Here is a 27,128-nt window from a genome sequence, read left to right on the forward strand (position 1 = left end):
GGGTGGGGGGTGGGGCGTGGGGCAGTGAGAAGCAATTTATTTCCTTTTCAACCACAGAAAATAAGATTACTTACCAAGAACATTTTTATCCAGGGCAAATGTTTATTCTATCATTTGCCGCCTCAGTTTGTGCAAGAAATCAATTTCCACTGTACCTTTCCTCCTGTTTCTAAAAAAGAGAGAGAGACGGATAATGCTTAAGCTTCGGGGTTCAGAGAAAGAACGGGAGGGCAAAAGATTCCTACAGCCTCTTTATCCGGATCCCAGACCCGGGAGTGAGCCCATGGGAGGGAAGGAGAGATCGCCCCTAAACGGGGTAAGGGAGTGGGGAGATTCACTTCATAGCCTAAATAGAAATAAATCATTCACGGAGAGAATTACCAGCCCCTCAGTCACACAAGGAATTTCCCAGGGGACGTAGGTTTCAAAAAGGAATGGGAAGTTCCTAATAGAGAGCGAGAGAGAGAACACGAGAACACACACACACACACACACACACACACACACACACACACACACACACACACACCACCACCCCTGCCCTCCCCCCCCACCCCCCATGGAGAGGAAAGAGGAGAGGGAATAAAGCTAATCTTACCCGATCAATCAGGCGATCCTTTGTGCAGTATCGAGATATGAAAATGGCAAAAGAAGGCATTCTGCAGCAAAGCCATTTCTAGCACACTCTCCCTCGGTCACTGTGCAGGCATCAGCGGAGACGCGGGAGCCTCACAGCCTGTCACCCGCTCCCCCAGGGATGGTCCCCAGAAACCCCAGAGCTTTAGTTTCTAAAGCTAGGCGTCTGGAACTGCGGCTGCCAATGGAAGTCAGTTGCCTTGGGTCTGAGGCAGTAGGATTCGCTGGGAAGCAGGACCCGGGAGAGCTCCCGCCGCAGCAGCGCTGGTTACCCCCATTGCCTGAGCCTCCAGGCGCAGCGCCCCCGAAAGCGCCCGGCGACTCGGCCTTAGCCGCATCTTCAGCCCTTCGATTTTATCCGTCCCCCCCTCCCCCCATGCAAATCGCTGACGATTTGGTCTCCTAAAGTGACCACAGTGGTTTGGATGGGGGACCGGCTGTCTTGGGCTTCCTCATTAGGCCTCCCGCAATTGCTGCGAGTGAGCAGGTTCAAGGAAAAACCCTAGTGAAATGCACTGATGGAATACTATTAATCCTAATCATAATATCCACGACGCAAGTGACTCTTAAGGAACTGAAAGTGGGAAGATCAGAGCAGCATTTCCGAAGCGGGTCCCTCTTGAATTCTCATTGGACCCTTCCCGCAGCCTCAGTCGCTCTCGCTGCTCTATCAGGATGACTACAGCCTTGCTCACTAGTTCTCTCTTCATCTTCTTGCCTTCAGCACATCTTTTTACTCCTCTTTGCAGATTTATCTGCATTCCACCTGTCTCTGGTGTTACACGACTTCTGTTTTTCCCCACTGTATGGGGATGAACAGTCCATAAATTTTCACTTTGTCAGCCTAAGGATCATCCCATAGAAGCCCCCATCCACACCCCCCCCCAAAAAAATAAAAGCCACCTCTTTCACATTTTGCTCCCTTTCCTTGGAGGTTGTTGTCGCTCCATGTAACTGGTTTTCACTTGGTTACCTGCCACCAGGAACTGCTGATTATTTCAAAGTTCCACCACCCTGCAGCACATTACCTTCATTTGGGAGATCATGGAGTATCTGTTTGAATTCTGGATGTATTTTTCTCACTGTCACCTTGCTTCCTGAAATTTCCTCTGGTAAGTTAATCTCTTTATATGTTATTAGAAACATTGCTGCTGTTGTGTTTAATAAGCTACCTTTGTTTTAAAAATGCCATTTTTACATTTTTGTGACTTTCAGAACTCAAAGACCTATGTGACCATCTTTTAATTAGTATGTTAGTTGCAATCATGTTACTAAGATATAGCCCATGTAAAGAATTACTCAGTCATCTTTTTCATTCTTTATTTCTGTCTTCATTTATATTACATGTTATAGGAAACATTAACTACCCCTCCCCCTTCCATTAATGCTTCTTGGCACACATTGTTGTACCACTTGAAAGGTCAAATTGTATGTTTATCTAAGAGTGAGTTTAAAGTGACCTTCTGACAACTGCAAGGTCTGAGAAAGTTTACTAGTCCCTGATCATCAGAAGGTTGTTCAGGTCAGTGTTTGTTCGTTGCAAGCAATTTCGTGACTGAGGGAGGACTTGGGAAAAGTGAATTTTATGGGTTTAGCAGGACAGTAGGCACTTAAAGCCACTGCATGATAAGGAGTGTGAGTTTTCAGTGCACCATTTTATTTTTTTTTCCTGACCACATCCCAGATCACACATGAACACATTCTTTGGGGCATTGTATTTCCATTCAGGCATCATGTTTGAGCGTACATTTCCGATTAGGTGAGTTTAGCTGGTGAACAGTTCATTGGAGTGTTCGTTTCAGAGGAAGGGGACTCAGAAGAAGGCACCAATTGTCTCAGTTCTAATAAACTGTAATTTAGGGCCAGCTTTTACATGGAAACTGGAATTGCTTCATCCCACACTTGTTCAACCCCTAGACTCAATTTTTAACATTTCAGTGACTTTTGCTTTTATGAACATTTTTTTGTGTGTGTATGTGAGCTTAACTGACAGGATTATCACTTCCCCTTTAAGTATAGGTGTGTTGAGAGACACTTCAAGCTTAGCCTTTACTTCACATACTGCTAAAGGCATGGTATTTATTAAATGCCAAGACAGTATATGTCACTCATCTCTCATGCATACTGAGGTTTCGGGGGTTTTCTCTGTGACCCCCCCCACCCCCACCCCACCCCATAAGAACAAGTTTCTGGTTTCTGCAACATTTCTCGTTATTGGGATGGATGGAGGTGAGAATCTATTGTTTAAGCTTTTTCTTCTTCTTTTTTTTCTTTCTTCCATTCTTTTTTTTAATTTTAAAATCTCAGAACTATTCCCTTCAACGTTGATGGCTGTCTCGACAACCCCAGTAACGCTTTTTAAATTCAAAAGCCCTCTTAGCTTCCAGACATAAAAGTACTCCAGCTGCAGCGTCACCCCATCCCCCAGTCTCAGCATCCATGGGCACCCCCCCTCGCTTGGCTCCCACCAAGAGAACAGGGCTGAGACTGTGGTCCGTACTGCTTGGCGCCCCTCACCCGTCACCAGTTTCTATCTGGTCTCCTTCCCTATCTGGTCGTCCAGTCTGACAAGTGCCATCAGCGTCCGCGACTTCGCTGAAGAAACCACGGCTTAGCGTAATTCACCCATTCGAACGTCCTCTTTGGGGGACTGCTGCTGTTGCGCAGGGGTGGAGGGAGGGGGAGGGAAAAAAAAAAAAACTTTCGGTGCAGTCCGACCTTTTCCTCGTCAGCCAGTCTTCTCCAGTGAGGCTCGGGGCGTACGGGGTTTAGGTAAGCGCGTTTTGCTGTCTTATAACCTGACTCTTGAGCCTGGCGAGGGGAGGCAAAGAGGCTCCCGCAGCGAAGACGCTGCAGCCGGAGGGAGGGCTATCAACAGGCGACCGCCTGGAGAGACTCCGCAGCTCCTGGCAGCGCCTGAGCCACCTGGGCGCGGGGCGCGCGGAGGACCAGGTGCCCGGGTGACCAGCCGGCCCCGGGCTTGGTGCTGGGTGTGCGGGTGACCCACGCGGGAAGGGACGGTGCCCGCACGGTGACCCGCCCGCGCAGGCTCCGCACTCAGCCCCTGCGCCTTCGCAGCCCTGGAGCGCCGGGCGCGCGCGGGGTTCCAGGCTCGCTTCACGCTCCATTTCCAGTCTTCCTCTGGCCGAACTTGAGCCAGACCTCTTCTCTGCGCCAGAGGACACACTTGGGAGCTGGAGAAGATCCTGTCAAGGCCCTTCTACGGCCGTTCGTATGTATGTATGTATGTATGTATGTATGTATGTATGTATGTATGTATGTATGTATTGTTTTTTATTTTTAATGAGCTATAACTAAGACTAATGGGCGAGGGCCCCCTGGCATGCCTGCTTTATCAGACCCTGGCCGCCGTCTTCCTCCGACTGCTTGCCTGGGCTGAGGATGGCTAACTGACTTCTCAGGCTCTGGGCTCAAGTATTGCTGACCAGCCCTCCCTCCCTCCTTTCTCCAACTCGCAGGAACGTGGAAGGCGGTGGAGCAGGGTGGGTGCGGGGGAGTTAGACTTCAACTTGGAGCTGGGGCTTGGGATCAAAGACTGAAGTTCAAAGTGAAGAGTGAGGGATGGGAGCCCTTGAGCTTATATGACACCCACTTTCCAGTTGGGCTTTTATTTTTCCCCTTTTCTGGAGGTGGGGCGGGACGTAGGAGGCTGTGAGGCTGGGAGCCCTCTCCTGCCGTGTCTGCCGAGAGGGGGTGGTGCCTCTTGGTGGCCGTTACTGCTGGCTCTGCAGCCCGGCAGTGGCACAGTTTAAGGCTCTGATGGTTGTTCTAGTCCCCAAGAGTTTGGCCAGAGAGCGTTTTACTTTCACCGGGTCGAGAACGTGATCAGCAGAGACCTCCTTCTAGAGGGAACCTGGCTGGAAACACAGGGAGACTCCACCTCCAGGGATGAGACGCCTCTTTCCAGCTGCCTGAGCCTCCAGCCAAAGGCTCGTCAGAGCGAGAAGTGACTAGGGTTGCTAAATAACCTTATTATTACTTACACGTACCCTAGGCAGTCAGATGTATGTGAGCAAAGAAGAAAACACGAGGGCATAAAACTGTCACAGTAGCTTTGAAGGCAGATGATTCAGATTTGGGGGACTTTCTCTTTGACGTGATATTTAGATTTGTTTGTCATCATGCAGTTAAGCAGGTAAGGACTGAATGCCTGTGTTTTATTGACAACCATGTGACCTGTGTTTGACCCATCTGGTGGCATTTTTTTTCTCTGTTTCAAGGAGTGGAATATATGCATTTTCAGATGGTTCTGCTATGATGCATAACTTCTTAATATTCACATTCGTGAACCATTTTAGCTCCATGGACATGTTTAATATACATTCATTTAACTGTTCAACTTGCATTCATTTGAAGGTTTAACAGTGTTACAAAAATCATAAATTGGGACAAGAGGAGAGAAGGAAATGAGAGGACAGAGTTGGAGGGAAGGGTACATAACCCCAGTGAGATATGTGGGATAGCATTTGCAAAAATGCCTTAAAAAATGTTTGTTGTTAAGGTCATAGACCTTAATATATAAAGGACACTTGGAGCACTATTAAGAGCATCTTGAACTAGCAGTTTAATTGTGACTACTTCATAAGAATAGGCACTTTATGTTATTTTTTCAATTGAAAATAAACCCTTTGGAGTGATAGTTGGTTGGGTTATCAAATAGAATGAGAAGAGTTTGCTCTAGGCTATATTATATATGATCCCTGTACAGAAATCTCTGGGCTTAGCACATCAGTTGGAAACTAAAGAATAAAATCTGAACACATTTGAAAAATAATGGGAATTCTCCCATAAAATATGCTTTTTAAATTTCAAGTTTTATAGATGTATAATTTCAGTAGTCAAAGATTTCTTCCACTATCAGCTTTAACAACAACAAAATTGAAATGATAAAATAGATTTTGACCATTTTAATGAATGTTGTTATTATTATTGTTTTGTTATGTTGTGCTTACATGTTGAAGGAGTCTGAATTCCCCACACAGTGAAGCCAGATATATCAATAAGATAGAACCTTAAAACTATTCCTTTTATTTGTAATATTTTCTCTAACAAATTGTATTTTTAAGATCTTCTCTGGGAAAATTTTTAGTACTTACATTTATTGATTGTGGATCCCTGATCAATAATGTTTTTCCTTGTAAGGTTCACTGATAACATCTTGGAAATATGAAAGATAATTGCAAGTTTGCGTGATAAAATGGCAAAGTTTTAGTGCTTTTCTCAAATTGATCCAAGAGATAGTTTTTACTCCACTGGGAGAAGTAATTCATCAATGAATTCCAATTCCTCAGTTCTTGTGCATTTTCTCCTCTGAAGTTTTGTAGTGAACAGGCTCATTGTGTGTGTGTGTGTGTGTGTGTGTGTGCGCGCGCGCACGTGCGTGCACACATGTGTGTTCATGTGTGTGCATGTGCATTTTAGGTAAGCAGAGAAGGTATTTATTTTAAACCTAAATTGCTTTAATAATATTTTCCAAGTGACATAGACATGATGCCATATATGATTGATTTAATTTATCATTTAATAAGAAAATACATGATTCTAGCTTCTTATGAAATATTTTCTCTTAGTAAAGTCAACATTATAATGGCAATGCAAATTTTTATAAAACACAGTACATTTTAATCTTCTTCATGAAAAAGGATTGATGTGTTACAGTTAGGTAAATCAAACCTGAGTTGGAAGAAACCATTGAGAGTCTAAAAGAGTGTGTGCGTGTACGTGTGCACGTGCACAACTGTGCCTGTGTGTGTATTGTATACACATATGCATATATAAAATTAGCCTTACCCTGAGATTTGTCTGTTCTTTAAATAAAAATGGAATTTCTTTTCAGAAGAGTGCCTTTGCGTGTTTCTCTCCACAAATGCAAAGAACTCAACTGGTAGGATTTCAAAACTTTGATACTTTGTTATCAACCTGTGTTTCAGTTACCTATATTTGCTGTTACTTTTCATTTTTTCTTATTATCTCTAAAATGATCAGTTACTGACCATAATAAACATCAAAAAATTTAGTCATTTAGAAAACTGGATATTAGTATTAAAAGTTCCTATGCAAACAGAAATGAACCACCAATCTGTGTAAGTTTATTATGAATTTATCTATCTAAAATATCATAAGGATATTGATTATGACTTATGATTAATGGAGTATTCTTCCAAGTTTGTTGATATTTTTCTCTTTACATTCTTTTAGTGGGTTGTTGTGAAAAGTAGAGTGAGATGGATCTGGGACCCCTTCTCCAGTTTCAGTTCTAGTTCTGCCTCGTTAATGTGGTCCTGGTGAGATATCTTGACCACTTTCCATTTATTTTCCTCATCTTCCATGTAGGAAAAACAATATCTACTTTATAATGTTCTTGTAGATAACATGACATGAGGTGAGGATGCTTTAAAAAGACAAACATTATGAAAACAATGTATTATGAAAAAGATACCATTTACGTTTGATTATTTTCATCTTTTTGGACAAAGTTCTATATGCAAGAAGTAAATTTGACTTTCTTGTTAAATATTAGTATCAGATATCCTTGGTCTATGGTGTTATGGTATCTAATGAGTTTAAATGATATTTCTTTTGTTTTGATATTGTGTTGCTAAAAAAATACCTTAAGGAATACCTCCTTATGGCACATTATTTCTTATTTACAGTATTTTCATCTTGGCTTTAATGCCATTCTGGGACAATATTCACTTTTACAAAAACAGTTGTTCTTGCTCAACTTCTCAGTGCCATTTAGTAAGAGGGAAGTTTGATTTTTTTTTTTTACCAGATTTATATTGACATTATGACCTCTGCCATTTTAATTGAAAAGATGAAAATATTTTCATGTAACCACTTTTAAACTGAAGAAACTCAAAGACAGACAACTAATTTCAAACATCCTTTATAAACTGTATTCAGCTTACTAGAATTAATTAGGCGACATCCAGGTTTTTGGTGTTTTAATTTAGCAACTACTTCATTAATTTCATTTAAACATTTAGAAATGTAACTCTGACCGGTTTTTCCACCCATTGCTATTTGGTTTTATGATTTTAAAGTTTATAATTTATAAGTTCTAAATAAGAACAAAACCAAAAAAACATTATTTGTGTTCAAATATTATTGACTGCTAACAGATGATCTTGATTCTTGAATGAAGATAATAATTCAATAATGTTTATTTTGGAATCTAGAAAAGATACTCTGAAGATGAAATTCAATCATGAATGCTAATGGCCATTCTACTGAATTTACACCTGGGAGATCTAGCTCAGCTTTTCTTCTTCTTAATGATAACAAATAGCTACTCTTACCATTTTACACTGGTTCTCAAATATCATTGATAACATTTTAAAGCTTTTATTACTATCACTTCAAGTCATATTTGATGAGTTATTAAGAATATTTATATCAAGTTAGTCATTTGCAGACCTATTCAGTTTCAAAGTCTCGAAAGATATTTCAGAAGCTATAAGTCCACAATTCTATACTTAATGTTTGCGATAAAGTAGTCATTCATACAGTTCTGAGATATTTCTCAATTTTGTATTCAAAGTAACAAATTATGAACAACTAACTTGTTGATGCTCTAATAACTGAAGTAAATCCAAGTATGATTTTCTAACCTATTTCTTTTCCCCCCAAGGTAAATTGTTACAATTAATATATTTTTAATGACCTAAGTGGATTGCTAGGTATTTTATCATGAAATAAATGGTTGTGTTGATTTTTACAATGTTTAGTTTTAACCAAGAAAGTGTAAATTCAGTTGTGGAAAAATGACAAGCAATCTAGTAAATTAAGAAATTTTATACATTCTCATTCTTCTGTATACACTGTTATTTCTTAAACACAATTATAATTTTTCAAAATACTTTTATTAAGTTCGGAATTAAAAATAATATCCTCAAAGTGACCTATTTTTTTTACTTATAATTAATTTTTTTCAGAGTATTTCTTTTAATGTCTGAATTCTAGTTTACTGAGATGTGGATGCTTTTAAGAGTACCCAAAGCATAACATATTTCTTTTAATAGTTGATAAAGAAGCTACCATGTTATAGTTCCAGAAAATTAAATCTATAAAATACACATTTATTGATTAAATTAATAAATATGTTAACATTACCTTCAAATATATTGTAGCTCTCTGCTATATAAGAAATATTGTCTCATAATGGTGTTTCATTTAAATTCCATTATAGATTTATTGTAAATGAATACTTATAGATAGACTTATTCTTCCTGATTTTTGTGAATATCAGCCAACCTCATCAGGACTGAGCTATTTTTTATTAACTTTTCTGGAGCCCTGCATTTTGTTAATTTTAAAAGCGATCTCTAGACCACTGCACTATTAAAAAACAATCTAGCCTTGGGAAGACCAAATTTGAGTAAGTATGCATTTTAGATTTTCAGTGTCAATTATTAGCCAGTATATAAACACACTGCTACTTTATAGATTCCTTAAACACTCTTACAACTGACAAATATCTTTAAAATATGTCAGGTGATGAATACAAATATAAGCCAGGTTGGAAAAAAGTGATTAAGTCAAATCAAAGAATATATTTAAAAATTGAAGCATGGGTTCATTCCAGTAACATGTTAACAAAATCACATATGTATTTGTAGGTTGCATATAATGTGTTCTTTATAACTTGTATTATGTTTAATATGCATATACATTTAAGATACAAGCTTCTGTAAATACTTTTAGATACACAATTTAATACTGTGTGCAGAAGCTCCTTTTATTGTAGCTAAAGTAAGTATAGAACAAAAGTTAATCCAATCAGGAAATCCCTGGGATAGACAATATATTTAAGTGCCTTTCATGTCTTTAGTGTGGTAACATTTCTGAAGGTTTGAAATATCAGCCCTGTACATGTATATCTAGAGATGGTGGAACAGTCTTTTACAGAAGCGGTCACATCTTTAATAATAATAAATGCAATCTAAATTTTCAGAAGAAAATCATTAAAAGTTGAATAAATCATACAGTAAAATTATAAAAAAATGTTTTTTAATATAATTAACCTATGCTTTTCTCAGCATTTTATTATATAATTCTAAGCATTAATATATAGTCCAAGTCTATCTTACTCAGAACATTTAAATTGAATGGCTCTGCTTGAATTTATAGTAATCAAATTTCTGATTATTCATTCAGATCTGTCACTAATCTACAAAGACAATAGATTTTATGAGTGTGGTAAGATATGTTTTCAACATTATACTATGGAATAATGTGGCAGAAGACTAAAGTTTCAAGAATAGAATAAAAAGAACTTGTCAGTTACCAATTAACAGCAACAGCTAGAAAGTTTTTTCTAGTTCTTTTACTAATTTCACTCCAAATGGAGTTGTGAAAAAAAAAAAACATAAATTTTAATTGAAAAAATTTTTTGAATAAACAATTAAGATAAAATCTGTGTTTTCCAGATTAGTAAGATGTACTCTTTTGTACTTATTCAAAGTTTCAACCTGTCATTCATAATTATCCCAAAAAAAGCACTTTTGTTTTTTAAATGGGAACAAAGAGATATGAATTCATTCTTCTCTGTGAATTGAAACAATCTCAATAGTTAAGAAAAGGAGAATCCTGAGCAATTTCTTAAGGGTCACGCTATGTATTTTTAAAAATCTTAAAACTTTTTTTTTTTAATTAAAATATGTGTTTTAAGCTCCTTTCTTGTTTTTGAGTGGGGACATAGTTTATGTATGTATAACCCCCCTTCTCTTCAGCACACACACAGTTTTACAATACATTTCTCCATAGTTGAGAACTTTGAGATCCAGGACAGGTCATTCACATTTTCGGTATATAACTATCTTTATATTTTGCCTAAAAATGTAACACTAATTATGTTTGAATAGTGACAAAACTGGAGTAGGGGGGGAATAACCTCATGATCCAAGTTTCTTCTTAGAGTGAACTTTAGTAGGTTATGTTTGCATTTGTATCTTCCGTCCATCCACGAAATGCAGACCTTTTAGCATGTCCCTTGTTTAACTAGTTTGAAGACAAAAAAAACAATTACAGTCGTGCAGAGACAGGCCAGAACAAATATGAAAAACCACTCATGGCATCACTACTTTTTCAACCTATCTTTGATGGCTGCTGCTATTTAAGAGATCAACTCTGATTTAAAGAAAGAAACATCAACTTCAATATAAACTGCTGTGATTAACTATTAAAAATATTTCCTTCTCATTAGTAATATTAATAAGGTAAACAAAAGTTTAATCTAGCTTCACATGATTCTTCCATCACAAAAGTGATACAAATTTGACATGCTTTATTATCTTTTAGTTAGAGATTTGCAGAGGTTTAAGCTGAAGATGACTATTTGCTCAGTATTTAAAATGAGTTAACTGTTCATTAAACATTTATCTGTTACTAAATTTTGTTCTCTGATAAGTCCTGTAATACTGATTCCAATAATTATTATTCAGAAGGCAGTTTCTGACAATTTAGACAATAGAATTTTTTAAATTGCCACTAGTATGTACATGATATGCTGGATGTAACTAATATTTAATAGTCTCAATTTGTCAGATGTAGTTATATCCCCTTTATTCATTCTTGTATTTCAAAATCTGGCTGTTTTTATATAAAAACTATCTTTAAGAATATAGATTTTTTTCATATAAATTTAATTTGCTTTTGAAATTTAGTACCTTAAGCTATTTAACTTTCTGAGTTTGAAGACAATTTGAGCTATCATAGAAGTTAATGTAATATATTGATAAGAGTGATCCTTGAAAATAGCAAATGTGAAAATTGTCTGTTGGTAAATAATGGGTAAATAAGATGCTTATTGTTAGAAAAAAGCTTAGACAGGCTAGAATATATTACTAACAGCAGGCAATGTAAGGCTCATCACCATGTGAAAATATGGTCCATCTCAGCATGTCTGGCAACTGGACAAGGTGTGCAAAGGTTCATTGCTAAGGATCATTCTCTAATTAGAAACATCTAACTTTCTGACATATTTATTAGGTGGTGGTTCGGAAAGCATTGGAGAACAGCAAATAAAGACTTACCTACTTGATGTTGGATTGGTTAGCTTATTGTGGATGACTTCTTTTTGTTGTTATTTTTGGTTCTTTTAAAAATTATATTTATGGGGTATCTGATCAATGGTATGCACTACAGTGAACCTTGAAAATATAACAATTAAAAGATATAACAGTTGTGCAAAAGAGACATATAAGCTTTTTGTTTGTTTGTTCGCTATTTGAAGTATGCTTTCTTTTAATTAATCCACTTAGGTGAATTTAATGCTTGACCATTCATTTTATTTCCATACATGTTCAATTTTGATACCGTAATATAATTCTCTTTGAGAGGAGACGGGAGTTGCCAAATTCCTCAGTATAGACATAGGTCAATAGGAATACATTTTCTACCTAGGGTATTAAAGGATCACTGTTACAGAGGGATTTAGGAATGAAAGCAGTTGTGCAAATAAAGCCATAACAATTCTCAGAGTGATGATTGAGTTGTCATCTTATCATTTTTTTTCAGAAATTGTTTTAATGAAAACATTTCCAATGGATATAACTTTTGATTTTTAATAATTAGAATTAACAAAGGAAATCTGCTTAACATCACAAGAATTTACAAATTTATTTTTCTTATTTCATCATATATTTATTGAGACTCTAATCTGTGCCAGGTTTTTGTGTGTGTGTGTGTGTGTGTGTGTGTGTGTGTGTGTGTGTGTGTGTGTGCGCACGCGCGCGTTAGTGAATAAAACGGACATAAATCCCTACCTAATGTTGTTTATTCTGGAATTATGGAAATTATTAAATTATTATAGGAAATATTAAATAATTACAAGAATTATTATGCTGTGAATTAAATTATATCTGTAATCAAGATTAGAAGATAAATTTAGGAATCCACTGACCATATTTAAAAGTTTTAAAAGTTTTGAACATTTTGATTTCTTGCAAATGGATAAAATGAAACTTAAGATTCTTATTTTGAAATTTTCAAAGTTTTTTTATGGCTTAAATAATCAGGACCTTTTTAAAAAAACTTAAATAATTTTAGTGAACTTGCTTTGAAAGTTTCTTAAGTGTAATATTGCTTTTGTGTGCAATGTTTCTACAAATAACTTCTAATAAAATAGTTTATGCAATCTTCTAGTCCTGGTGAACACTAAGGTAAATTTTGGTCCTATTATAGATTGATAGATTTTATTATCCAGTTGGTTACCAAACTCCAAGATTTCTCAACTCCATTTCAGTATTGTCTTGTTCTGTGAATATATTTGTAAGCCTTTATTTCCAGCAGTAGGCTGGAAACACCTTTGCCAAATAAGTTAGTATCATACTTTCAGTTTATTCTCAGCATCCTTATTAATTTTTTAAAAGCATTTTTAAAGCTTTGCAAACTGTAACAGAGACCATATCCATAAAGTCAGGGGCAAAAGATTTATTATTTTTGTACTTGTATAGATTTGCATGTGGTATGTTTTTATTTCAAATTAATGATTCCTGAAATCCCCTTTAAATTTTCACTTGTGACAAATTCTTTTATCGACAAGAAATGATTTATTCTCTTTAAAACTAGAATGCTTTTTAATATTGGACTATAATAAGGAAAAAAAAACCAAAAAATAATGCTGCCCATTATAGTAACTAAATTAAATCCAGATGTCCATATCATTATTTTCACTCCATTCCTGTACGTACATTCCTGTATGTGCATTACTTTAATCTTTATTTCAAGCTGTCTTTGGTTTCACTGTTGTAGTAGTCTAAGACAGTAATTTCACTAAATTTTCTAAAACATTTTTTCATATTTTACTTTAAAATTAGATTTTCAATCTAAATAAACTATTCTAAACATCCTGCATCTGAACTTTAGTCTTTGGTCACATTCTTTATAAACTAAACTTAAATATGATTTGAATCTTACTAGGATGTTTTGTTATATGACCACATATGTTGAAACACCGAGGTGTTTTTTTTTTTTTAATTTAAAATATAAAGATAACCCAGGTGACTCTTGAAATTTTGAGATTTTAAGAATAAATTTCCCTCTGTGCTGCACAGAATTAAGGACTAGAACTCCCTTCTCTTCATTTTTTTTCTAATCAGTTCTATAAGCTAGTAGCATTTAACTTTCTCTTTCTCAGTAGGATAAGATTGTATTGACAGAATCAAGCAGGAGACTAGTTCTCTCTTCAGTACATACTCAGAGGAATCCAAACCCTCATTAAGATGGAAAACACTTAAAGCTGTAATTCAGAGGCACTGTACTACCTGATCAGCTAAACTAAATAATAAGAAGGACCCTCTGGAATACAGGGTTAGCAGTTAAATGACTAGAAACATTCATCGTTAAGGTCTGTCTGAACCTATACAATGTGATTTAAAACAAGGATTTAAAAATGTTTTTTAAGAAAAAAGTGAAAAAGTACAAGTATAATAGTAATGTATTACAGAGCAATACAGTGGCAATCTTGCTAATGTAAGCAGATAAAATAAAACAGCCCATAAAATTAAAAGAAAACAAGAATTTAATTCAGTGCCTATTCCATACCTGTACTACATGTGTGACAGTGTGCTAAGTGTTGAAGGCCACAGGGATTTCTGAGCCATAATCCCTGACAGCAAGGCCTTCATAATCTGGTGTATGAACAAAGATGATAAAGAAGGTGATAGTAGCATATCGTGAAACTTCGCAATGTTCGCGAATGGAAAACCATCCAGTATAGAGTAATTTTAATGATTTTTGCACTACCATATTTAGAAGTATTTAAAGTAGTTATTAAACCACCAGGACACTTGTCTTTAAAATTCAAAAAGAACTGCTAATTCAAACAGGAGTTCTTTTTATCCGTAGTGTCTAATTTGGATAACCTCAGGTTTTGGCGATGCCTGCAGTTAAATGGTATTTTTTGTTTGTTTGTTTTAGAGATTATTATTACTATTTAGCTTTTTAGAAATTTGTTTTACTTTTCCGAGGGAAATAGAATTATCAATGCATAAGCAAAAAACATCTAATTTTGGTATAATTCTTTGAGGAACCCAGTGGTAAATATATCTAAGAGTCAGGATGACTTTCTTCTCATTCGCACATTATTTCAATGGATGCACAAAGATAAAACAATCATTTCTCTATACCTATGGTGGAGTATGGAAAATAGAATGGCAACATTCAAACTATTTATGCGGAAAATAGAACAAATTATGTAATGTCCGTAAGATTTTATAATTTGATGAATTTCTTGGCATCTTTATATAAAAAATGCCAAATTCTACTGCATTAGACTCCTTAAAAATCCATTACCTTTAAATACACAATGTGTAGATTAAGGAAGAAAAATTTGGAGTCATTTAAGTCTAAAATTATAGATCATAACTAGTATTTAACTAAAGCCATAAATCAATACATCATTACATTTTTTTATGAATTGACTATATGCTATATATAGGTCCTGAGCATTCAAAAATGAAAATCCATACATATATGCATACAGGAAGAGATGTATTACATTATATATGTTTGAATATGTTTATCAGATTTAATACTTGAATTTAACTGCTGTTCTAGAAAGCCGTGCCTTTAAAACTTTTTTTTTTTTTAACATCCAGGGTCTTTCTTGCCAAATAATACCATAAAATATACATTTTTTAGCTGTAGTCCTGAATTTTCATGCTATTGTTCCTTAAATTAGTACTTGAAAATATTAAATTATATGAAGCAGATAAGCTTTAAAAACCTGTATTATGAAAATGTATATTATGAAAAGCCATAATATGTAGTTACTCAGATCACTTGCTTATAATTGACTGAGATAATAATCTCTCATTTTAACTTTAACTTTTTTTCTATTTCTACTATTTATAGTTTCAATTTTAAAATTGTATTTTGTTCAAAAACATTTCATTAATTGACAACAAAAACCCTAGTAAGGAACTTTAAATCTGCAATCAGTTCTAATTAGTCTGTAATGAGCTGTAATGGAGAGTGCATGGTTTTCAGTTTGGCTTCAAGACGACTTTCATTGAATCCTTCCTCTGTTTCATGTTTATTCGCCTTAAACCTCAGTCTTCCCAACAAGCAAATGGCGATAATCATAGACACCCCATTATGCATCTGGAAGGTGAAATAAAGAAATCTTGGTGAAATGAGTGTCATATCAAAATCACTCAAGAAAGGTTAATTTTGTTGCCAAGAAAATAATAATAGCATGCCGTTTTCATCATCACCGCCCTCCTCCCCACCACCTCCACGCCCCATGCCCTTTACAGATTTGGAGGGAACTTGTTAAAGTTATCTGTAGTATACAACCTTCCAGAGGGGGAGAGGCCACCTATTCCGATACTGTTTGTATATTACTGTTAATATTTAAATTCAGGAGTGACAACACAGTGTAACCTACACTGTGCTCATGAGTGAGTAGAGGATTTGTGTTTCACTTTACCTGTGGACTCGCATTCATTTGGTCTGTCTCTAGAAACTATGACTAAGAGAACATAAATGAAAATTGAGTTTTCCACAATTATGGGCATGATCATGATAATTCTTTATAATTGCATCTCAAATTAATAATTAGTCATGCTTTTATATTCTTGTTCTTAACAATTCTTGAATATTAAGTATTCTTAGTTTTGATGCTACTTGAAATATCATTTATGTTTATGATTTGGACACCAAAACCATTATCTTAGAATTCCATTTCTGTCCTTTCTCAACTATTAAAGCTACTGCCATCTTGAGTCATAGTTTAGATGCAAAAGTTCCTTTTTGCTTTCACGTAGAAAGAATTTTCTTAATCTTGCTATACATATGATATTAATGACACCTCCATTTAGTGCTTACTTAATCACCATTCATTCATTTACTTAGCCAATACTCATTAAGCAACTTTATTTCAGGCACTTTGCTAAATGTACTCAGTTTTTATTAAGATAGAAACAATTATTTCCTCCTAAAACTAAATCTAATTGGTGTCAAGAGAGAGATGCCGGCAACGAGACAAAATATACAAAATATACAAAAAGCTGTATGAGTGTGCTTTAATAGACGAAACAATGAGATCATTGGGATCGGCCAGCCTCACAGGATCACAGAAAGCTTTGTGGCGGGACTGACAATCTAGTCTGCAGTTACAGGATATGTTAAGGTTGGGCAAGTGAAGAGGTCCAAGTAAAAATTGTGGTTCAGGTAGAATAAACTACACAATCAAAGATCCTGAGGATAGGGAGAAAGTGAGGTGAATTTGAGGAATAAAATTTTGAAGCGTAGTTGATGTTTGGTTGATAATGATAGTGGCATATGCAAAGGGAACAGACTCAGGTAAAGAGCTAAGCGATGGAAGCTAATTTTACAACTCATCTTAAGGATTTTGGAGGTTATCAAGAAGGCAAAAGGCACAAAATCCTAAGTGGGAGTTTTAACTTTTTAGTGAGATACATGTAGTAACAACAGGTAAGGGAGAGCCACATGGGTGTTAGGGAGAACACTTAAGCAGCTATCGTAGTAATCCAGAATATGGCAGTGATTCAGGGTGATGGTAGTGTTGGGGGTATGGAATGACCCAGTCAGGTTGAGTGAGTGTACACAGAAAGTGACAGATTTGATTCCTAGGAGAAAGAATGCATAGAACTTGGGGATTGATTAGATATATGCAGTGGTCAAGAAGGTAGTAGAAGGTGGGTTTTGGATTTAAAGATTTGAGTCAATAAAAGTATCATTTATGAGATAAGGAAACCAGACAGAGAAAAAAAAATGGAGAATGTGGATTTTTAGTTGACAGAAGTATTAGTGTCTAACAGATTCTCGTAGTAGTGTGTCCTGCATTACACATGGCCTTCCTAACTTGATTGTAAGTTTCCGAGGACAGGAACATGATTTTCAGTGAGAGCTATGGTCTCTCTCCATCTCAAAACATATTGGAGCATTTTGTACAGTGTAGGTATCAATAAGATTTACTCTCTTATTTTAGTTTTCTCTATTCTACCAAATAGGAATGTAAACAATGACTATATAGAAAACAAATCAAAATTTACCATTAAAATAAACTTTAACTCTCCCATCATTCATTTACTTAAAGTTATATTGAATCAGTATTTACTTCGGAGCTAGCATTTATTCCAGCACATAATAAAATACATGCATTATATAATATATGATAATATAATGGTATATATTTTAATAGATTCTGGGAATATTCAATACAAATATACTATTTTACAATAATAAAATGGTTCTAATATTTAACTTTAAGTTAATGTATATTACTATCACTTGAGAATTGGAGACTTTATTTTGGAGGTTCAACTTACAAACTTCAATATTGGTGATAATGAATGTTAATTCAAAGAGCTATTTTATAAAGCAGTGTAGTAGTTGCTCAAGATCAGGAATTCAGAGAATGGGTGTAAAATTATATCTTGGGCAAATCAGTCAATTTTCTCTAGGCTCTTGTTCTGTACCAAGAAAAATGTAGCTGAAGGTTATATGTGTTCCCTAGCCTCTCAATTTTCTGTGGGTTTTGCATTTTTCAAATTAAAAAAATGTCTTGGGAACAATTATTTATGAAACTTCTTTGCATATGCAAGATCATAAGTGAGTTCAGATTCCTGAGAAAACATTTTGAACACTTTAGCAGCAAAAAATCAGTTCAAAGACAGACATAAAGGAAAAATGACACGGCATGCAATGTTAAGTGTTTAACAAATAGTAATCATTAGTATTGAATAAATAGTAATCATTAGTTTCGAACAATCAACTAGATACTGAACAATGAGATAATGTGGTCTAAAAGATGAACCGCTACGGAATGACCCACAATCCAAAGCATATCGAGTCTCAGTGATTAATAACCTTTTTCTTTCTGTCTTCATAGTTTCAGCTATACTAGACATTCACTTTTAATTTTGTAAGTAACATTTTATAAATTTCAATATTTTCTGCATTTCAGAATTATATGGTAAATCAATATTTTAGATAAAAGTAATGTACTGCCACCCTGAAATAAAATCTCAGAGAGCTGGTAAAGAGGAATAATGATTATGTACTAGAAATTATTCCATACTAGAATGAATAAATTACATAATAACTTATGTATTTATTATGTGTTATATGAATTGATGATTTTTTTCTATAGATTACCCTCTTGGTGCATTTTCTTCTGCACAGATTTTCAGGGCCACTGGGTATTTGCAAATAATGAAGTTGTATGCGTTGATAATGGTCTCACTGAATTATATTTTGTAAGAATTTGTTAAAAGAGTAGCTCATGTACTAAATATCTATTTTAAAAATCATGTGATATTCAGTATTTACTGCTTCCTTTTTTTAATGAAAAGAACAACTCGTTCAGTACCACTTTTTAAATATTGCTTTTTTAACATAAATTTACACTTAAAAAATGTTTTGTTTTTTGTTAATTTCTTCTATGTTTCATAAAATGTACCTTTACATGTTCTGGAAAATATTGCTCATTGGTTCTGTCATTTCCTTAGTTGGTCTCTTGGACACTTATTCAGGAATTCAAGGTCATCTTGTACTTTCCCGGCACTCCAGGGAGTAAAACTGATGAATTCACTTACTAGTGTAATAAGCTTTACTTTCTTTCATTGGCTCTCATGATTTTTCTCCCTTAACAATACCTCTAAATTTACCTGCCTACTTCAGTAGTGACCTCCAAATGTCCTTCAAAGAACTCTATTCATTACTTTTGTCATTGGCAATCTATATTATAAAGCCATCTCTCACACAAGAATAGATAAGGCTATTAATCCAAACCAAGTAAAGGAAGCAATTTAGGGCATTCAGTAATAATTAAAAATTAGTATTCATATATACACGGGTGATTCAAATGTACATTTACCTGCTTTTGTGGCAAACTAAATAAATGAAATCCTTTTGTTAGTGGATATTGCATCTAGTGGCCCCGTGTTCTAAGGATCTTCAGAAGCCTACATCTTTGTCTTAAAGTATTCTAAAACTGCTTTGCTCTCTGTTTTATAACTCCTCAAGGTAATTTCTCAAATACAGATTAGTAGGAGTATCAGGTGTCATAGTTTGCTTATTGTATATCTCTTTTAAAAGACCTTATAAATAAAATGATTCATACCTAATTCTAACATTTTGGGGTGGTTTCCCATAAACATAATTTAAGAAAATCTTTCCATCTTCCTAAATGTTAAGATTAGGGAATTAAAGGATCACAAAGCAGCTATAATCCATTTGGTGAAAAGACTGAAAACAGTGGTTCTGGGTAATCCTATAGTGAAACAATTGAGAATAAGACCTTAAATGCCATCTAAATTAATCGTATTCCACTTTTTCTATGATATTATGTGTCTTACAAAATCATGAGCGTGAGCACAGAGTTGGGTCTAATTTTATGGTATATAATTACATGATTGCAAACCAGCATGAAGTATGCTTTGAGACACTCAATGTCCTTACCACATGCTAGACGCTGTTCTTGATGTTTTATATAAGGAAGTATAACTTTTTTGTAAGAATGATTCAGTGTTGCTAGCTTAAATATATTTAATCACCAGAATAAAAATGTGTGATAAACAAAGGTAAGACATATTTATTAGTCATAGGGGGATTATACTATACCTGTATATATAACAATTCTTAGTTTATGAATGTAAATGAAATATATTGATATTCTGGAAAATGGTATAATTCTCACATAAAAACAATATGTAAAAAATATCTACTTTCTTCATCAGAATTGGAAATTATGAGTTGAATCATTTGACAGTGTTACATTTATGCAAACAGCTGTTGGAGACACAGCATCTCCCAACTCCTATTTCAAATGGTTTCTATTATATGATGTTATTCTTTCTTATGATAAATTATTTTTAAATGTATTCACATGTAATATTTCTTATATTGTTTACAAAAGAGGGCATTCTTTAATCATCACAGGAAAGTGAGTCTTTTGATTGGAACAACTCATCTAGTATGGGGGTTGTAATCCTTTTAATTCTGTATTGGTTAGACTGCAACTTGATGACCTACAGCAGTCATATTATGTCACTATTTTGACATACTTTATAACTGCAAAATTATTGCTGTATACTTGTCATATATAAATAGTTTAGGCTTACATTATGAGTTATAGGCTTTTAACTAGAAAGCAAATTAAAGCTATCAATTGCCTCAGCCAAACATCAGAGAAAGATGACAACTACTATAATTAAAATATTTTACTTAATACTATGCATTTGATTGCTTTCTAAAGAGACTTTGCTGACTAAAAACTCTCATAACCCAAACTTTCTCATTAATCAGAATTTATATATTGCATAGTTCTGTGTGCTATAAATAATATTGGGGAAAAAGTTGATGAGGATGGAAAGTAGAATTGAATTCAAATATTTGTAGAGTTTTTTGTGTCGCATATGGACGTTGCATCAGCTGTTTTGTGTAAAGTTATTTATGCTATAATTTTTTGTGAATGCTTATAAAATATATGTAGTTTCATAGTTTAATATAATAAGACAATCTGCATTGTCTTAGTTTGTCTGTATATGAATTTTGTTGGTATGCCTACTCATCTCATGAATGAGACACAGGCACAATTAAATCTTTTGAAGATCTTAGAAATAACTTAATTATTATTCTTTTTAAATAATCAGGGAAGTTTGTCTCTAATGGGATAATGGAAATAATATGTGAGCAAACACACATCTCTGCTCTCCCACACACATGTCCATTTATGTATATAGAGAGATACATGGTGGGTGGGTGGGTGGGTGGATGGATGGATGGAGAGAGAGAGAAGGATGAAGGGAGGGCAGACAGACACATACATAAACACATTTATTTATGTGTTCTTAACCCAGTTTTAATCCATTCAAGTTCATGTTTGTTTTTTGTTTGTTTTTATGGAAACTACATAAATATTTTAAATTAATTGTAAAGTATTATCTCTAAAATAACTAAACAATAAAATATACTTACTATTAAATGACACAATTTACAATATAATTCAACATTCATTACTAACTGAGAAAGTGTCCAATGTTAGAAAACATTTAAACATAAAAATGGATTATTGGTCTAAACTTCTGATTGTTGCACCATAGACTTTAATTATCCACTGTATGACATTGTCACGATGAGGCCATAATAACTCAGTGACTTATTTCCAGTAAAATCAAAAAGACACGAAGTATGAAAAAGATAGAAAAAATAAATCATTTTGGTTTACTTAATCACTTTTGCTGTCATCAAATTTAAAAAAAAAACAATGATATAAGATTATGAAAAAAACAATTAGCCACCTCAACCCCTTAATTGCTCGAAAAGCATCTTCCAGGGGCTAACTAATCGCCTGTGTATTTTGTCTAGGTGTTGAGGGAAAGCTAAGAGAATGAAGGCTCTAAACCCGCAGTGGAAGCATGACATGGCGGAGCAGAGCTGGTGCTGAATTGTTCTCTCTGATGGCTCTATGGGAGTGGATAGCACTGAGTCTTCATTGCTGGGTTTTAGCGGTTGCTGCTGTTTCGGATCAGCATGCCACAAGCCCCTTCGACTGGCTCCTGTCTGATAAGGGACCCTTCCATCGCTCACAGGAATACACAGATTTTGTGGACAGAAGCCGGCAGGGATTTAGCACAAGATACAAGATATACAGGTATGAAGCAAAGGGAAAGCCATTACAGAGCTATCTTCCTTGAAGGTTGTGTATAAATACGTTTCTCTAAGGGAAAGTTTCAGGTGGGAAAGGGTTATTATCAGACGGGTTATTATTTGCCATTCACGATAGTAATGTTTTTTTTTGTGTTATTTAAACATATTTCTCATAGACATAACATAGACAAACTGGATCGTGGTGACCACTTGTGCATCATTTCCAAATTCTGGAATGCTACGTTGCCTTCAAGTAAATCCCAGTTAACTTCATGGTTGACTTTATCATTTTAAATAGAAAGAAGTTTTAAATGAATTTTCTTGAATGGTATTTCTTTTTTACTTTAGACCATGCTGTATTACCTTTTTTAGCTGAATAGAAGTGATATCTTCTAATCACTGAGAAGCTGAGTCAGTTTCTCCTTTATCGATGTCATGGGTAATTATACATGTAGAAATCAGAGGAAATGGCAATGGTATAAATAGGACATGACAGCAAAGGCCAAAATTGGAGAGGGGGTTGAGATTAATGGTCTTTAATTTTTACTGCTTTTCTACATTTAATTCTCAATAAGTTACACAACATAAGTTGTATGTTACATCTAAGAGGCTGCCAGCTCCCCTAAGCCCGGTGAAGCATTTCATACAGGAGCATACCAGTGTCAGCCTGACTGGACTAGATTGTCTCAACCTATGTCATAACGAACGTTTTATGGAAGGTCTCAGTTTTGATCATTTCTTCATCATGGAAGCTCACAATTTCCATGGGCTATCATTTGTGGGGAAGCACAATTTAGCTTTGTATTGTTGTGTGTTCATGTGAATACTGTGATATATATATATGTATTTTTTTGTTGTTGTGTACATTCACCAGAGGGCACTGTGCTTCTGGTCTGTATGTAGTTTCCATACAGCTTTGTGCGGAATTTATAAATTCTATCAGCAATGCAAATTTACAGAAGAGACTGAGGGTGCCGAATAGGTTCCATGGAGCATCATACAAGTATTGATGCGTGTGTTTGTGTATGTGTTCATAACAAATCCCTTAGTCCAGGCAGCCAGAGCACCGTCACAAAAAGACTTGTTCTAATTTTTAAAAAGTAAAGTAATGACAAATATTAAAGATTTTCTTTCTGAAATGCAGCAGGAAGCAGACAATATATTCTGATTCCACTGTATTCTTTTTTAAGTGTTTGTTGGTTTAGCCAGCTTTTCTTCACGAATTGTGCGAAGCTACTTGAATTTTAGAGGAGGCCTTAGATTTTAGCTTTCTGCAAGAAGTTTAATTAGTCTGTCAAGCAAACTAATGCAGAGCGTGTCTCCATGAACTCTTGGCATCTCTGCTGGGATTCTGAGGTGTTGTCAGGTGTATGACTGTTAAGGTTTGGTTTATTGGTTCATTGGTCATGAGTTGCAAACATGGCTTGGCATGTTTTTAGAGGTTCTAGGCTGAATGAAAGAGGCCTTACAATTATTTGGACCACCATAGTGAAAGACAATGAAAAACAATGTCATAGGCTTTGTTTGCAAGGTTCGTGTATTTTCTTTAGAGTTCCTGGGACTTGGTTCCTAAAGACCCTCATTCACCCTGTATATTTCATCCTTCCTATGTAGCTTGAATAAATATGTATGAAAATTGTCAGTTTTTGAACAGTGGAATAAGATATCCCTGTCCCCTGCCTGGACCAGGCTATAACTTCTTATGTGACCTTTGAAACATTGCCTAATGATGTTGTGATTACTGATGGTTGGTACAAAAGGAACGATACAATATGTTCATGAGGTTTCTTTTGTCTTGCCACAATGAGATACTTTTGGCCATCTGGTCTTTCCCTAAATTTCAGAGAATGCTATCGACCTATCTTTCCAATACGATGAATCTGAGTTCTTCCTGCAGAAGTTAACTTTATTGTTGACATATTAGGGAACCTTAAATCCAAGGATTAGACTTGTTTTGTTTTTACTTTTGTTTTTAATATTAGTCTTCCAAAAAATAGTTATTAGGTTTTTTATATTTCACAAATGTTTGTCCTAAAATACGGAATTTGTGATTAAGACACATCGATGGAAAATTTTTATTTTTCCATTATAAGCACTAAATTTATCATTTTTAAAGACCACATAATTTCCAAAAGCGATAAGCAAAACTCTCCTAGTGTTTATTATTACTGTCACAAGCTATTTCATGCCGGATCTTGTGTTGACATAGTATCCGAAAGACATTCGTTATGAATGTACAACATATTTAGCCTGTTGAAATAATTAGGTCAAACCTTTTTCAGTCGTCTTTCTACATCTGTCTCCTTCCCCAGCACCATATTGGCCCTTTCACCTCTGATATACAACAGCAAGATCATAACAATTGAACATTACTAAGATCACATCTAGGGCTTAAAGGAAAAAAAAAAATTGCCATTTTTTTTGACAAGGTACATTTTTGTCAACTAAATATAAAAATTTGTGTTTTTAAATTGTATATTATGAAGTACTTTGTAGCTTTTGTTCTGAAACTACAGTATGACTCAAGAGGTGATAATTTTATGGGTAGATCCTTGAATTGGAGGATCTAGAATGAGCTTGCTAACAGTTATCTTGTTATCTGATTAAATATTGAAAGTTGGGTTTTCAGCCATCTTTCTTAGCTAAAGATTGAAAATAGAACCTAAGCATAGGCATTTTAAGTACGAGTTCTCAGTTTTAGAACATGGGCTCTGTCTGGAGAAATTTTGTCTACTCTTAAGCATAGAATAGGAGCTCGCTTGGCTCCTTAATAAATTAAAGCCTGTGATTGTACTTATTATATTCTAGAAACACCCTTAGGTAAGATGTTCACCGGCTAATACATAACTTCTTCTAGGCCACGGAAATCCTCATTCTTTTAAAAAATTACAGGAGTTGTAGATGAGAAACTCACTGTTAAAACTCAAACTTAAACAATTACCTTGAACCACACAGAGATATTTTAAGGTCATAGGGTGATGATTTTTATTCCCACTCATGCAGATCATTAGATATGGTGATACAAAATAAAAAAAAAATTTTTTTTTTTTTTGCCTTGGTTTTTAACATTTTTTGCTTAACCACATGTGCAAGTGAATCATGGAGGAAAAGATGATGCTTTTCTTATCTTTCAAAATAATGTCAAGATATTTTTTATAACTGAAACTTAGCTTGCTTCCTCAGAGCAATTTTTCAAAGAAAACTTTGAATGAGGGGTCAATTAAGATAAATGTTGTGTCTTATTGGTTTTGTAGGTATGCTTCCCCCAAAAATATATTTAAAAAAATGATTTGTAAGGGACAGGATACCTAGAAAAAGATAAACATACAGGCACTTCATATATAACAGGGGCATAATGAAACAGTGCATGGGAAAGGATGAACTTTTGAATGAATGGTTCTGCAGTTTGGGTATCTGTATGAGAAAAACGGAAATAGGATCCCTTTTCACACCACATACACAAATCAACTTTATATGGAATGACAATATAAATATAAAAGGCAAAAATGCTGTTTCTAGAAAAAAAATAAACACAGAGAAACACTTTCATGATATTGGGATCTGTAAGTATTCCTTAAAACACAAGGCATTGATCATTAAAAAAAAAAAAATACTGATTATTTCAGATATATTAACAGGAAGATAGCCATCCAGAGTGGATGAATCTCCTAGACAAAATGTTAAGTGAAAAAAACACAACACAGGGAAGATTTGCACACAGTATCACTCTATTATATAAAGTTCACTGAGTAGGTGAAACTGAATTATATTGTTTAGAGATATATTGTTTAAAGATGGTTTTAAAATTTAAAAAAAATTACTGAAACAAAGGTAAAGATATCAGTGTTCTCTCTGAGGAGGGGAGAAAGGTGAGATTTTTAGGTGAGCAAATAGGGGATTTCTAAAGTAATAACAACACTCAATTTCTTAAACTGAGTGGTGGTTATATTGGTGTTCTTTAGACTCTAGTATATATTTTAGGCAGTTATTCATAAGGATTTTATATTTCACAATATGAAAAATTTTCAAGTAGATTAATATTGTGTCAGCTTTTAATTGAAAGCTAGAGTCCTCAAATTGATAAATTAACTCATTCCTTTGACTTATTTCTGAACTCAGCATTTACCATTAAAGTTTATAAAACTCTCTTAAATTTCATAGAAATGTTCAATTATATGAGCAATAGGTGCCCCATCATACTTTCATGTCTAAGTATGCATTCATGTAGAAAAACAGAATTTTCGCTTGTTGTTTACTAAAATCTTTTTTATATTACATATAATTTTTATATGTAATTTTTACTATAGCCTTTCATTGATGATATTATTATATCAATTAAAAATAATCTAACATTCAGAGATTTTAAATAGTTTGCCTCGAAATAGCAGACAAACATTAAAAAATAACAAAAACCTATATTTTTGAATTTAAATTCTATGATGATTTTATCACAATTAGGAAAACATAAACAAAAGCCCCATAGATAACTGATCTTTGGAGTTAAATATTTCGAATTAAATATTCTCGTATCTAAAAACCAAATCCAATCCACCACTCTTATTTCTTTCTTTGTTCATGCATATTAGTCAGTTTTGTCTAGTAAATATATCCTTATATCTCTTATATCATTTCTCTGTTGCCAGAGAACTAATGAAATTGTGTTAAACTCTTAATAGTTCAAGGCTCCCAATGAATCTGGCCTCCTCATCTCAGTGACCTTGTGGGCTCCCACACTCACTGAACTTGGACTTGGCCATTGACCTTGCCTCAGTCAATGTGACATCAGCAAATACGATGCGAGTAGAAGTTTATGAAGTGTTTGTGCACTGGCCTTGTCCTGAGTCTGA

At 34.6% G+C, this 27,128-nt stretch overlaps 1 protein-coding gene across 3 annotated transcripts in view; it reads left to right on the forward strand.

Moving 5' to 3' along the window:
• Positions 1-1,311: 1,311 nt before the first annotated feature.
• Positions 1,312-27,128, forward strand: part of BRINP3 (BMP/retinoic acid inducible neural specific 3) — a 253,015-nt gene continuing 227,198 nt past the window's right edge. Inside the window, exons 1-2 of one of the 3 annotated variants that reach the window (XM_011360868.2) lie at positions 1,312-1,748; positions 22,000-22,285. In XM_011360868.2, the coding sequence (XP_011359170.1) occupies positions 22,050-22,285 (236 nt within the window). In that variant the 5' untranslated portion in view covers positions 1,312-1,748; positions 22,000-22,049. Of the gene's footprint in view, positions 1,749-3,365; positions 3,409-21,996; positions 22,286-27,128 lie in introns of those variants that run through there. The other 2 variants (XM_011360869.2, XM_011360870.1) reach the window with 2 other exon arrangements.

The sequence above is a fragment of the Pteropus vampyrus genome, unplaced genomic scaffold (assembly GCF_000151845.1).
Source record: "Pteropus vampyrus isolate Shadow unplaced genomic scaffold, Pvam_2.0 Scaffold60, whole genome shotgun sequence".
NCBI classification, from domain to species: Eukaryota; Metazoa; Chordata; class Mammalia; order Chiroptera; family Pteropodidae; genus Pteropus; species Pteropus vampyrus.